The sequence below is a fragment of the Mobula birostris genome, chromosome 5 (assembly GCF_030028105.1).
Source record: "Mobula birostris isolate sMobBir1 chromosome 5, sMobBir1.hap1, whole genome shotgun sequence".
NCBI lineage: Eukaryota > Metazoa > Chordata > Chondrichthyes > Myliobatiformes > Myliobatidae > Mobula > Mobula birostris.
In genome coordinates this window covers 61,835,286-61,850,881 of record NC_092374.1, presented here as the reverse complement: position 1 = coordinate 61,850,881, position 15,596 = coordinate 61,835,286, and the positions used below count along the sequence as shown (strand labels likewise).

The following is a 15,596-nucleotide window of genomic DNA, read 5'->3' as shown; positions in this document are numbered from 1 at the left end:
CTGAGATAATGTGTTAACAGTTACATTTGCAATGCTGACAGAAAATTTCTATGTATCACCAACTTCCAACATTTTGACTCTAGTCCATGTTCTTCCATCATTGTATAAAGTTCATGCCAGGATCTTTCACCTGACCTGATTAGTCCATGACTGATCACGCGTATTCTCAGATAAGAAGAATCATGAAGAAGGAATGTTATAGATTTTTCCGCAGATACTGAATAGCTGTCATCTTGGATGCATAGATAACAAATCCCCAAGAAAGTAAGACAATGATCAAGAGTATCTGTATAAAATAAGATGCACTTGTTACAGTTATGAAATTTGACAGATGTAAAATAAAACACAATACTAGAAATACTCACTCTAGCAGGCCCCATCCGTGGGAAATGAAACAGTTAATGCGGCAGGTCAAAGATCCTTTGCCAGAACAAAAACAATGTAAGCTACAAGGTAACCAGCTACTTTTGTCTCTTTCCAAGTTCTAATGGACTGTATTCAGCCTGAAATGTTGACTATTTCTTCACACGGATGTGGCCTGACCTGTTGAGTATTTCCACCATTTTCTGTTTTCATCTTAGATTTCCAACATCTACAATTTCCTTTTTGATTTTCCATAGACAAAATTATTTTGACATTATTTCCCAATGTGCATGGATTTTAACTTAACAATTTTTTATACCTGATCTTTGTTTTGCCTTTATCAAGCAATGCTAATATTTCACATACAAGGTGCTATTTCATATAAAAGATCAAAGTTGTGGCTGTGGGGCCACATGGTACATTTGGCTAAAACTATACAAGCAATGCACAGAATGGCTGATTTCATGACTTCAGTGTACCAGAAACTGGTTTTGCAATTGCAGCTTCCACTGAGCTCAGGAAAATCACAAACACTCAGTCAGTTGCTCTAACTTTGATGATTGAGGGAACATTTAAGGAAGGGACTGCGCTTTAAAAATGGTGCAGAGGCTTTGGTGGCTTCATGAGTGGAACCTGACCTGACCCGTGCCCTACCAAAAAAACAGATGAAGCACAAGCCACTGAGTTGTGGGTATCTAGTAAAAGATAATTAATTTTTTCAGAGAAACCACATATGAATTGAGATCCCAATCTACGTGGCCGAGCTTGCTGCTGTTTCTAAATTTAAGTGAAGAAAAAAATTACCAGAAGAAATCAATGTTCATGCCATCAGTTTGGAGGGTACCCAGACGGAGTATAAGGTGTTGCTCCTCCATCCTGAGGGTGGCCTCATCTTGGCACGAGGAATAGGAATCTGAATTAAAATGTTTGGCCACTGGGAAGATCTACTTATTGCAGATGGAGCAGAAGTGCTCGAAAAAGCGGTCCCCCAGTTAACGATGGATCTCACCTATGCAGAAGAGGCCTCACTGGACACAATAGACGACCCCAGCAGATTCGCAGGTAAAGTGTTGCCCTACCCAGAAGGACCGTTTGGGACCTTGAATGGAGGTGAGGGAGGAATTCCCCCTCAAAATTTTGTTTACCTCTATCAAGTCTATCAAGAAAACAAACATCTAAACTTTCCTTTATAACAAAAAAGCTGCAATCCTGTTAACATCCTTGAGTCACAGCCTCTTCAATACATTATCATTCTTGTAGAATGGTAACAGAAATTCACAATACTCCAGGTGTGACCTAACCAACTTTTAGGAAGTTGTAAGACAACCTGTACGCTCTTATTTTCTATCCTATGGATATGCATCCCATATCCTACTTTGCCACCCTATCTACCTGTGTGATTACTTTCAACAATCAATGAACTTGTGTTTCAACCTCACCCTGTGCATCAACACCAAACACCCAGTAGGGGTGGCAACCTTTTTGCGAGCTTCTGCAATAACCTTAAAAATCATCCTAGTGCCATGGTAATTTTGAACAGAGATCATTATTGATTAATGAATTAGTAACAATAATTGTTGACTTTTTAGGAAAAAAAAGGATGAGTCTTTCTTATTCACATGCATTCATTCTTTTACTATTAATATAGATTGGGGGAAAATAAGCATTTTACAAACCTATTTAAAAACTATTAACATTAAATCTTTTAAAAAGGTGATTGCAAAATAATTTCTAAATAGTATTATTGTGACCGCTTCCTATACAAATGCTGATGTGTATACCACCTTTGCGAGGATTGCAAAACATATAATCCAACATCACTTGGTCTCGCAACTGCCCTGTGAAAACATCCCACTGGTGTCGGGTTGTAAAAAATCATTCGCTACTTCATTTGGCAATAAAGATAATCGGTATGTATCTCTAATAGGGTGGGGTTTATGGAATTGAGGGGCGGCACTGTGCTAACAAATTTTTTGTCACCCTTGCCCTAGCGCCCCACCATTTTCTGTGTAATTCTCACTCATACGAACTTCCAAAATTCATCACTTCACAATTGTCAGGATTAAATTCTGAATGGCATTGTTCCGCAAAACTTTCCGGCTGGTCAACAGCGTCCACGATAATCCTCTTTGTTCTCCACAACACCACAAATGTTGTGTCATCTACAGACTTACAGATCATACCTCCTGTTTTCCAAGCCATTAATGTATATCACAACCACCAAAGGGTTCTGCACTGGTCTTGGAATTTCAAATAGAAAAACAACCCTCCCTGCGCTAACACTAGAACAACAATCTGCTGGAGAAACTGCGGGTCAAGCTGGATTGCGGGGAGGGGGCAGGGTGTTGAAACCAATTTACACGATAAATTTATATAAACACTGAATACCATCCCTGCCATTCAATGAGATTATGATCTTTTACTTCTGCAAGCGTTCATTTTCTCTATTCATCTTAACCTTGGATATACACACGCAACTGAGTCTTGACGGACTTCTTGGGTAGAGAATTCCAGAGATTCGAACTTCTGGGGGCAGAAATTTATTTCAGTCTCGAATGGATGACGACTCACATTGCGATATGACCCCTGCTTCCAGACACCCTTCATTTACACTGGCAAATCCCGTTCTAATCTTTCAACGAGATCACCTCTCATCCTTCTAAATTCCAGAGGTACCTGACTAGTTGTTAACCTGTTGTTTACATTCTCTACTTACAATGGAATAAATCCATTCCAGAGTTCGTTTACTCACACGAACCATGATACCCCCAAAGTTCCCTTCACTCTGGCCAGTACGAAACTCCACTTCCAAAGAAAAAGATTCTTGGGCTGATCTGAACTGCGTCGATCCTCCAACCGCGGCAGCTGGGAGTTTGAAAAGCCCTAAGGACGTACGGTTACCATGGTTTCTCTTTGACTAGACGTGCCAGTACAGACCGCCTCGCCCCACCGCTTTCCACCGGTCTGACTTGGCCTAGCGCCGATCCTCCAGTATCCCGGCGGCCATCGCGCGGGGAACGTGGGTCCTCGGATTGATAGTCCTCCTGCATTCCTCCGCCTGGCGCGGCGACTAGGTCCTCCTGCATTCGCAGGTCCGGCGTCGTGAATTGGTCCTCCAGCGTCCCGGCGGCCCCGTCATCCATTCAGCTTGTGTGATGGTGTAACACCCTCACAGGCAGTCGCTTGAGAGGCCTGTCCCCGGCCGGCGGGCAACGCACCGGAGCAGGATTAAAATAACAAATGTTTGCGAACAAATCAAAGAGGGTGGCGGGGAATGCTTTAATATATGAAAATAAATTAAGTGAAATTAATTTGGACCTGAGGAAAATCGGGAACTGAGCAACTATTGCAGGTAAGGTTCTGAGATGGGTGGGGGACGCAGACCAGGAATATAGGCCCGGGGGACCCTGGCTGGGAGTTGAGACTGTTATTTGGACCGAAATACTACGGTCGGTATAGACCTATGAAGCCATTGATATCTTAAGCCAATAGAAGGGTACAGATTTAATGTTTTTTGATTGATCAAGACAAGGGTGGAGAGCTTTCCGAGCCACACAAGATATACATAAATACTCCTTTAACCGTGGTAGGAATATGAAACCTTTCCCCACACAATTTCAAATCTGCCATTGCTATATTTTTTTCAGTGGGCTAACAAAGGCAGATAAGTGGAATTACGATGAATAAAGTCAACAACCACAATCTCAACGAATAACGGTTCAAGGAAACGAGTGGTCGACTACGGTGGGAGGTGTAAATGTAACGATTACCAAAAAGATAAATGAGCTGATTGATGTATATGCACTTAAATTAATTAGAAAATTGATATGATTCTTTTGGAATTCCTTGTTTTTGTGTACAAGAGCTATAAACATATACTAAAGTTTTCTTAGGCCTCTCGAGAATTGGTTATAATTATCGCCACTGCGTTTTAGAAAGGATGTCACAGTGACAGAGAATGCTGGAAGACGTTCACATGAACACTGGAAAAGAGTTATTAGCTATTGCTTGAAATTCTGTACATAATGTATGTGTTCAAATTCACGGTGTGTTTTGATCAATGAAGAGAAACTTTTTGATAGCTTTGGGCCTATGCTAGCTAGAGCTTAAAGAATGGGGTGGAGGAGATCACATTGAAACCTGTCAAATATTGAAAGGTCTCAATAGAGTGGATGTAGAGAGGATGTTTCCCGTAGTGGGGGAGTCCAGGACTACAGCACCCAGCCTCAGAATTAAAGGAGGTGAAAGGGAACTTCTAAAGCCAGAGAGTGATGAATCTGAGGAATTCATTGCTACAGACACAGCTGTAGAGGCCAACTCATTTTGTACATTTAAAGTGAAGTTTGATAGGTTCTTGATTAGTCAGGGTTTCAGAGGAGAACGAGGGAGGGAGAATGTGATTGAGAGGGGTATAAATCAGCCATGATGGAATAGTGGAGCAGAGTCAATGGGCTGAATAGCATAATTCGGTTCCTGTGGTTTATTGTTTCATACGGTACAGAAGGAACAGATTTGAAGTAAGTGTCCGACAAAGCTCTTAGCACAAAAATTTTGATCAAGTTCACTTTTTGGAAGAACAGTTAATTCTAGAGTTAAAATGTGAACTAGTTAGTGGGTTCTAATTAATTAGCTGTTCCAAAAAAGCACCATGGGCTCGGGTGTGTTATGAGGTAAATAACACTGAATTGCACAACAGTTCAGCCTGTTACATAGAGGTGTGGCTGCAGGGATCAAAATACAAAACTTGGTTTTCTAACATATTTTATAAACATCAGGGCATTTTAAAGTCTTTATAATCAGTAGATTACGCTTTTAGATTCAGTCACAGTTGCATTGTAGAAAAGGTTGATTGGCTACTAATTTGGCTAATCTGAGTCGTTGAGAGGAGTGAAAGAATTGAGAGGTGTATACTATAAGTTAATGCAATATCCACAGGTCAAGCAGCATCTACAGAGACTTTTCCTCCCCCCCCCCCCCCATAAGATGCTCAATGAGTGATTTATCAAAGCCTATATTAAACACGAAGTTTCCCATTTGCAACACACACAAAATGCTGGAGAGACTCAATCAGTTCAGGAAGCATCTGTGGAAAAGAGTAAGCCCTGCAGGTTCTTGGTCCAAAACACTGCCAGCATCTTGTGTGTGTTGCTTTGATTTCCAGCATCTGCAGACTTTCTCATGTTTGAAGTTTCCCATTTGTAGTGGTCTTGTTTTTTTGATCAGACAATTTTTATTCTTCATTCTTTCAGCTGTTACATCAAATTTACAGGCCAGGCAATATTTGTGCTTGCTACAAGCCTCTTCATCCCAAGATCTTTGTGCTTTTTTCACTTGTTTATGCATCTTTGTTTTATTGCTCCATGTATCAAATTCTACATTCTCACTACTCTTTTTGATAATCAAGTTTGTTTTCAATTTCTTGACGCCTTTGTACTGATACATAATTTTTGTAATCTATTTTGGTCTCTGAGTCTTAACTTGCATTTTTTCTCATTTTTAGTATGGATATATTCATTTACATAACGGTTGCATTGCACCTGCGATGGCACACTTGAGAAGACAGCTCACCAAATTTTTATATAGTACAATATCATACAACAGTCAACATCCAATCTATAATGTATGCAATCTGTTGTACTCTGGCAACAATTCATATAGCACCTTCAACTACCAAAACATCCCAGAGCAGTTCATAGGAGCCTTGTCAATAACATTAGAAATCCTGGGACAGATGTCAAAAGCTGGGTGTTAAGAAGTTCTGTAAAAAGGAAAGGCAGTGAAAGAGAAGACTTTAAGGAACAAATTCCAGAGCCATGGACACTCATAACCAAGGGCATAGCCACAAGTATTAGAGCCATTTTTTTTTTAAATTTGGAGTTCATTCAATGACCTAAGATTGGAGAATTGTTAAGCTACAGAAGAACTCGGAATTATGAAACAGCAAAATCTTGGACGAGTCTGAAAATAAGGCTGAGCATGTTAAAATCAAGCACCACTTACCAAGAATCAGAATCAGGTTTATTATCACCAGCATGTGACATGAATTTTGTTAACTTAGTAGCAGCTATTCAATGCAATACATAATATAGAAGGAAAAAAAATAAGTAAATCTTATTCAGTATACTTTATACAGTATACAAACATTGACTAGATTAAAAATCATGCAAAAAAACAGAAATACTATATTTTTTTTTAAAAGTGAGGTAGTGTTCAATGTCCATTTAGGAATTGGATGGCAGAAGTGTGTGCCTTCAGGCTTCTGTATCTCCTACCTGATGGTAACAGTGAGAAAAGGGCATGCCCTGGGTGCTGGGGGTCCTTAATAATGGACGCTGCCTTTCTGAGACACCACTCCTTGAAGATGTCCTGGGTACTTTGTAGGCTAGTACCCAAGATGCAGCTGACTAAATTTATAACCCTCTGCAGCTTCTTTCAGTCCTGTGCAGTAGCCCCCCCCCCCATACCAGACAGTGATGCAGCCTGTCAGAATGCTCTCCACAATACATCTATAGAAGTTTTTGAGTGTATTTGTTGACATACCAAATCTCTTCAAACTCTTAATGAAGTATAGTTGGTGTCTTGCCTTCTTTATAACTGCATCGATATATTGGGACCAGGTTAGATCCTCAGAGATCTAGACACCCAGGAACATGAAACTGCTCACTCTCTCCACTTCTGATCCCTCTATGAGGATTGGTATGTGTTCCTCTGTCTTACCCTTCCTGAAGTCCACAATCAGCTCTTTCGTCTTACTGACGTTGAGAGCAAGAGCTGGTTATTTTGCTACAAATGGAAGAGTGATGGGTGAATGACACTTCATGCAAGTTAAAGCTCATTAGAATCCTGTTTGCAGAGGGTAGAACCAGGGAGGCTGGCCAGGCTTTTGAAGTAGTCAAGTCTAAAGCTATGAATTTCATTATGAATGAAACGGAAGCAGAGGAAGAAATAGACATTGTTGCAGATAGGGTCTTGGTGTTGATGTGAATGTGCAATTCAAAGTTCGTCCCTGAGTCACTTTTGACATTAAGGTTTCTAACAGTCTGATCCAGTTTCAGCTTCTACCAGGAATAGGTTTAATGACTTGAAAATATAGCTTGTGAGAGAGACAAAGGCATATAAACTTGGGCTTTTCCAATCATTAGTTCTGAGGAATTGCTGTATTTTAAGATAAGTTTTCAGTTGTTAGAAGAAATGGCAAAAATGGTTGTGCTCTTGTTAGCATTTGTAGTTTGTAAAATGTTAAACATGTTGTCTCAACCATGCCTTGGATCCTGGAGAAGGGTAAATTGAAAGCAGGTTGTCCCTGGCCCTCATTACTCATTTTGTTGTAGAATAATTAAAGCCTGGTCATTTGAGCTTTTTCTACTGTACCTGAATTTGTTTGACTCTCTCAGCTTAATTTCTGCCCCTAAAAATAACGTCACTGGAATTTTCACTTTTTATTTTCAGATGATGGCATCAACCACAGAGGATTTGAATGCAGAGAACCAATTTTCTTCAGAACCTGAAACCAGCAAAATTCAGCATGGAATGCGGGGCGATGTATCGCCTGATGCAAAATGTCCAATCTGTCTGGACAGATTTGACAACATGTCTTACATTGATCGTTGCTTCCACAAATTTTGCTTTCGGTGCATTCAGGAATGGTCCCGTAACAAAGCAGAATGCCCACTGTGTAAGCAACCTTTCAACTCCATTTTCCACAGTGTACGAACTGAAAATGATTTCCAAGAGTATGTCCTGAAGGCAACGGAGAATGGCTCATTTGGCAGTCCAGGCGGCCAGAGATTTAGATATCGCACGACTTTAACCAGAGAGCGCCGTATGGCTCGCCAGCCTCGGAGCTCTCCGGTTATTTCGCCGTTGCCTGACAATGGAGTGGTGTTTGAGGGACTGGGTCGACAACCCCGGGCACAACAGAGCCGCAACCTGCGTCGCATGATGAGTCGGCTGAGGGCCCGGAGGAGGGCACAGTCCCAAGGTGTGTCCCCTCGGCAGATCCAAGAACAAGAGATGGTCAACTTCAGGCGTGAGTTATACCGGTCGGGGGTGCGGGTCAGGAATGTGCAAGACGGCGGCCGCTACCGTGACGTCTCTGCTGACTTCTTCCGCCGCAATGCTGCTTGCCTCCATCGCCTGATGCCATGGCTGAAGAGGGAGCTCTATGTCTTGTTTGGCTCTCACGGTTCAATTGTCAACATTGTGCAACACGTCATCATGTCCAACATTGTCCGGTATGATATGGAGGGTGAGGCATTCCAAGAAGAATTGAGACCCTTCCTGCTTAACCGCACTGACCACTTTTTACATGAGTTTATCAGTTTCGCCAGAGCTCCATTTAACATGGAATCGTATGACCAGAGGGCCAACTATGACTGTCCAGCCCCATCCTATGAGGAAGAAAGTGACTCAGATTTGTCTGTAATTGCAATTTCACCTGATGCTGCTGATCCTCTGCAAACAGACAGACCAACGGCTAATCCCTCGGAGCTGGCTCTTAGCCTAAGTCAGTCGACGTGGGATGATGAAACACCTGGCCCTTCCTACTCAGTCACACAGGCCTTAGAGGCTGGGAATTCCTCGCCTGATGAAGCCTCTGATTCTGAAGAGGCTCCAATGCAGCCCGAGTCAGTGCTGCCTGTGGTGCCAATAAAGGCTGATCCTGGTACGAAGGAAGACAGTTCGACTCGCTCGGGAGATGATTGCTTAATCGTGGGTTACGTGAAGCCTTTGGCTGAGAGGACCCCTGAGCTTATTGAACTGAGTTCAGACTCTGAGGTTTCCATGCATGAAACAAGCACAGAAGTTGCTGCGCAGCCTGCGCACACGCGTTTCCACAGCAGCAGCACCAGCAGTTGCTGCTTGTCAACCAGGTCGTCCTCAGCCAGATCCTCTATCTCCAGGGACCGGTGGAAAAGAAAGAAGTCAAAACGGAAGAAGAGGAATAAATCAAAAAGGGAGAAGCATCGCAAAAAGAGTTCCCATTCTGGAGGCAGCACCTCATCTTCAGGCAGGCACAAAGCAAGGGCATCAGCTAGAGTCAGAAGCAGTTCCAAGGATCGATCCAAGTTTCGATCACAAAGCAGAGAGAAGCATGATCTTCGGAGACACCAACGATCAGATAGCGTAGACAGAACTATGGTGGCTTACTCTTACTGCAGAGGTGAGCATCAAGTCAAGGACAGGAGCCAAAGGTCTAACAGAGACCAATATTTAGAAGATAGAAGCAGGTCGGCCAGTCAAGAAACCTGTACCTATCAAGCGTGGAGCAGAAAGAGGTCTAGGAACCGAGAGAGAGCCTCATCTACGAGAAGTCGCACAAGGTCACAGAACAGTGATGTTGTGGTTTACAGACACCGACCTAGATCGCGCTCTTGGAGCAGAAGCTATGCATCAGTGAGGGACAGAAGAAGATCCAGAAGTAGAGACAGGACATACAGATATATGAGAGAATATCAGGAAAGAGACAGGGGTTTCTCATACCAGTGGGAAAGATACAGTTACCACAGTAGAACACACAAAGGTCATGATTCCATAACCAGAAGTAGGACTCGCTATCGGAGAACGTCACCTTGTTCGGATTATAGAATTCGATCTAGTTCTGAAAGTACGAGCTTCAGAAGCCCAAGTAGTCACAGAGAAGATGTCTATTATCAGTACAGAAATTATCGTTCAAGAAGTCCATCGAGTTCCCGGTCCAGAACTACCTCAGGGCGAACTGATAGGTTGAGGCAAGAAAAACCAGGAGGCAAAAGAAAATATAAGACTCATTATTTGGAAAGTTCATCCAACAAAGATGACAAAAATGCAAATTTACAGATTGCTAAAATATCGTCAGAGATTCACACTCTGCCTAGAAGGGAGGGCAGCTCTCCCAGGCCCCATTCTCAATGCAGTAGCTACTCAAAAAGTGGCTCATTGGTGGCTGAGAGCACCATAAGCAGTGAACCCAAGATGAAAAAGCGCAGAGAGAAGCGGAGGAGTTCCAGTGTGGAAATAGTGTACGAGGGAAAGGCAACGGAGGCAAGCAGACGTCATAAGCGAAAAAAGAAACACAAGAAACAGAGGAAGGAGAAAAGCAGCGGAAGGACAGATCGCACAACTCATTCACCACTTGTCATAACTATTGAAAGTGATAGCGATGAGGTGGTTGTTGCAGATGTGGACAGTGACAACAGCACCCTGAGCAAAACCACCAATCTTCTTAACAATCTTGGTGAACAACACCTCACAGAGACTCAGACTGCCCAGGATCTTCCCAGTGCTACTGATGATATTTTATTCGGAAACACCAGCACAGAGTCCTTGGATGTTTGTGGGCTTCCCACTGATTCTGATCTTGTTCCTCCATATTCAAGCAGACAGACTTGTCTTAAACAAGAAGGTGTAAATCCAGTAAACGATGCAGGCAATTATCAGAACTTTAAGGGGCAGGGGCAAGATAATGGACAGCGTTGTCCTTCACCAAGGACAACTCTTTCTAAAAGCACTTCAGACAGACCACCTTTGATACTGAAAATTCCAAAGAGGTTCTTCAATGGCACCAAACTGTTTAACAGTTCAATGGAAAATACATAGAAATGGTTTCCTGAGACAAGTAGTTTGAATTGGGAAATTTCTGCTCCTACCCACCCCCCACCCCCACTTCCACTCCAGGCAAATTTATTAGATTGATATTGTAGCAACAAGCAGATTACTAAATGTGTAGTCATCAGCTAGCATCAGATGTACAGATTTGTTTTAAAAAAAAATAAAGGATTCCTGCGACATTACTGTTAATACTGTACTAATAGGTTTTGCGTGCAGATATTGCTATGCTGTGACCGGGAAGATGTATGGTGCACCTGCACATTGGGATTTTTTATAGCTTTTGCATTTTAAGGTTGGACTATTACTGTGTGAAGTTGTGAGAAGTTATGTGGATTAATTTATACAAGTGTTATCTTTTCATCATGATTTTATCATTGCCAAAAGTAGGTCACACAAGTTAGCCCTTTAATTGCTCCAGGTGCTCAGTAATCATACACTTTGCAGGCAGGAGTTTTCAGAGAGGTTAATGGAACTTGCACTTCTGTAAATAATCATACTTGAATGTTCTAAAAGAGTTGCCAAATATATAGAACAATCAAATTGGCAATAAAGCTTTTTTAAAAAAATCATATTGCGAGAATAGTTTTTAAATTTTCTGGTAAAATTTCTGCAGACCACATTGAGAGATACTTTGAAGAGATGTGGAAACTCCATTGACAGCTGTACCTATTGGATGGTGGACCAGTTCTGAAGCCCCAAGCTTCAGACAGGCTTCACCAGCAATAACAAATCAGCAGGGTAACCATTTTGTTCTGTGTCCCAACAAGCAGGTTTCTGGTGTCCTTCACAGAATGGCTGCAGCATGGAAGGTGAACATATGGCCCATTGAGTTGTACTCTTTTTATCTATGAGGAGTGCACCTGGACCTTTTTCCCTGCCATTTTCCTTTAGCTGTGGAAATTCTTTCCTTTTAGATACTTATCTTAGTCTTTTGAATTCTGCATTTGAAATCTGTCTTCAATAGCTCTCTTAACAGTGCATTCCAGGTTCTGACCAATTACTCTCCATGAAAAATAATCATCTTCATGTCACATTTGGTTCTTTTGCAGATCAATTTGTTCTGTGACCTGTGGTTTTTGATGACCCTGCCAATGGGACCAGCTGTTCTTTACTGAATCTGTCTCTGTCCCTCATGATTAAAATCCCCCTGTACAATCCCTCTCCTCTTTTCCAAGGAGAACGTCCTTATCCTTTCCAGACAATCTGCATAATTAATGTCCTTCAAACAAGGAATAATTTTGATAAACCTTTTCTGTACTTTCTCCAAAGCCTTCACATCTTTTTTAAAGTGTGGTTTTCCGACTGGACCCAACTAGATGTTGTAGCTTTCTGTTGCCCTACTTAAGACTTTCAGAAAACAAGAAAAAAATGACGGTAGTACATTGATTCTGAATTAAGGAATATAATTATTTATGTGTTTGTGTAATTTTTATGAAGCGTCTTGTAATGTTACTAAAATTCTCAGGAGCATTGTGAAGTATTATAGATGACTTCCTGGCAAACTTTCTAGAAAGTTGGTTTAAAAGAAAGTCAGTGAAGGAGGTGCTTTGAATCTCATGATAAAATTTAATGTTATAATTCCATTCATGAACTCCTACATTATAATAGTGATTATACTGCAAAGATACTTCCAAATACATCTCAAAGCTATAAATGGTACTTTAAAGATGCATTTGTAATCATTCTGTTTTATTCCATTGTAAATTGATCATAATAGAAATGTGAAAATTCAAGTCCCTTCTGACAAATGTTGAAGGGCTTAAATGTAGAAGATTGCAGATGCTGGAAATCTGAAATAAAACTCTTCCAACTATTAAGAAAGTTAGCATCTGAAACAGTTAATCTCTTAGATCCACAAGCTCTCATTTGATCTCAAAAAAGTGTTTTGAGTTGCAGAGGAAATGAAGATAACAGTGGCAATATCTGTAGAGGATGGAGACCAGTGAAATTGAATAGCAGAAGTGAACGTGCTGGTGAAGAGAGGGTGATGAAGGCTTGTTAATCAAAGCTAAGCAGTTTGGAGGAGATGTGCAGGAACAGAGAGGAAGAAAATGTAACAGTGAATTCTGGAAATAAGCAGTTCAAGCAACATCTTTAATGGGGGATAAACTAAGTCTGCTTTAGGGGTTGATTTCCCCTTCAGAAGTAGACATTTCTGATACAAAAGTAGGAAGACTAATTAATATTGAAATTCATATTAAGTTCTTAGGGCTAGAGATGATGAGATGCTGTTTGTTGAGTATAGGAGGCCAAAGAGTGACATCTGTGTGAGGAGGATGGAGAACTAGTGAAGGGCAATTGGAAACTAAGGGTCCTTCCTGGTACCTGAATGAAGGCAGTGCTTCCATCTGTTTTTGATTTCACTATTGTAAATGTGAGTATCAAATTCAATACACTAAATTGTAACAAGCAGAAGTGAATTGTTGCTCTACTGGGAGGGATATTTAGGTTCTTAGGAGGGTAAAAGTAAAAGGGCAGGTGTTGTATCCCCTGAGGTTTGATGGGCATCGGAGCTGTGAAAGTTACAGGAAAAAGGAGTGAACAAAAATGCTGAAGGGATAGATGTGCCAGGTGCCTTTCAAGTTGAAGGTGCTGGAAATTATGAAGGGTGATCCACTGACTGTAGAGAATAGTGGAGTGGAGTGTGAGGATCAGGAGAACCCTACTCTTGGTCTTACTGCCTATTACGCCACTGGCGTTTAGGACAGCAATGAAAGACACCCCATCTCTAGCGGTGTTCAGAGCTTTCTTTACCGTGTTAGTAGCTTCTTCTCAGTTTTCACCACTGTCAGTCATACAAGTCCTGGGTGGAGACTTGGCAGTACTGTTGCACTCAGATGTAGATGGATTGTTCATTGCTGTGTCCATAACAATTTTGTTTTACCAGTCAGGTTTATTATCCCTGAACTGAACCTGGAGGACCAGTGGACCACTCTTAATCTAGCCTCTATCCTTTGACCTGTTTGGCATGGGTGACCCTACCAAGAGCCAAAGTATAAAGCCCTGACTCCAGCCAGCATAGCTCTCCGGGTCATTCAGTGAAATTACTGAGTGGAAAAGCCAAAAATTGCATAGCCAATGGGGTATTTCAAGTATCGTAACAGACTGAAGTAGTGATTACATAAGGGGAAAAGTTTACAGAAGAGGGGATTCAGAAGTTTCAATGAATTCGCTTTTGACATTGCTGGATCTAGTCATGATGAACAAATTGTGTGAAATGTTGCAAGTATCATTGAGAAAATGTTTCAGAAACTGCAACCATAGTGGCATAAAATACCATTTTGGAAAAACAAGTATATACCACTCTGAGCTAAAACTGATCAATTGAAGGAAGGCAATATCAATGTGGTGAGAAGAGATCTGGCCTCAAAACAAAACTTAAACAGTAAAATGGTTTTGGGGAGCTTGTTCCATTGTAATCTAGATAAATTCCAGGAGGAGAAAGATTAGGAAATTAAAGCCAGAGTTTGTGAATAACAAAAGACAAAAGGAGCAAATGTCAGATTGATGATGCGAGATCCGGATGAATTTACAGAAAGTTAAATTAAGTTTAATAAATGGAAATTTTAGCATAGAGGGTAAAAGAAAGAAGAACTGAAACAAAATGTAAGCAAAAAAATCTATAATAATTTAGTGATGGGATAACAAAATGACAGGAGAGCTCAAACAGAGGCAAAAAGGAGACCAACTCATGGAGCTGGAGGTGAGAAGAAAATGTTACTGAAATCGCAATAAAGGAGGATGTAGTGCAGATAATACAACAGTAATGAAATGGATGGGGGGGGTTTCAGCTTAAAAAAACTAACTGGACTTAAATACGGTAAATCATCTGAATTTGTAATGGATGAATCCAATACTGCTGAAGGAGGTCAGGATGGAAATTACAGCAGTACTAGCCAAAAGTTACAGATTCAGGCAGGAAGTTGAAACTGATTCTATAAAACAAATAAAAATTTAGTTAAAGAAGTGAAATTCTCAGACTGACATTTTGGTTGAATGCTTTGCTTCTTTTTGAGATGATCACCTATTTTGTCCAAAGTGACTACTATTCAATCAAATGAGCAGCTTTTGTGACACAAGATGCAAATTGCAGGTATGCTAGGACGTGAACAGCATGCTATTGCGTGAAGAACATTTTGTGGTTGATGCCCATCTTAAAATAAGCTGTTTTAAATTGTAAGATATTGGGCAAACTGCTTACAAAACTACGTTCATTGAACAGTGTTCTATCAAAAGCAAGTTGTGGAAATTGTCAAACAATGCCACTTGTTAATGATGTGGAGAGATCTGTCCTCATGATCAGTCCCACACTAGTAATCTCACACTCTTGTGATTCCATGATCTTGTGCAAGATGTGCTATCAGTTAGCGTGGGCAGGAGATGAGGCTGCAGCCTTGGACCCTCAATTCACTGGCATACCCAAATGTACTATCAGTGGCAATGTATATAGTATGTCTCTCATCTAGAAAAAGGATTGAATCCAGCTACAAGATATTGAATATGTAATCCAGTTTCATAATTAAGTGCAATTTCTTAGGTGAACTGCCTGTCTGTGGGTTTGGGGCTTAGGAAATTTGATTATTTGAAGTTGTTTCATAATGTTTAATATTGTCTTAAACATTAATAAAATTCTGTGAATTACA

The 15,596-nt window shown here is 41.0% G+C and overlaps 1 protein-coding gene across 1 annotated transcript; it reads left to right on the top strand.

Moving 5' to 3' along the window:
• The first annotated feature begins 3,412 nt into the window (after window positions 1-3,412).
• LOC140197739 (E3 ubiquitin-protein ligase Topors-like) lies at window positions 3,413-15,596 on the top strand. Its single transcript, XM_072258145.1, has 2 exons — window positions 3,413-3,715; window positions 7,813-15,596. The coding sequence occupies exon 2, from the start codon at window positions 7,813-7,815 to the stop codon at window positions 10,939-10,941; it is 3,129 nt and encodes a 1,042-aa protein (XP_072114246.1). The 5' UTR covers window positions 3,413-3,715; the 3' UTR covers window positions 10,942-15,596.

Excerpts from the sequence above, each read along its gene's own strand:
- LOC140197739 (XM_072258145.1), top strand. The coding sequence starts at position 7,813 with ATGATGGCATCAACCACAGAGGATTTGAATGCAGAGAACCAATTTTCT.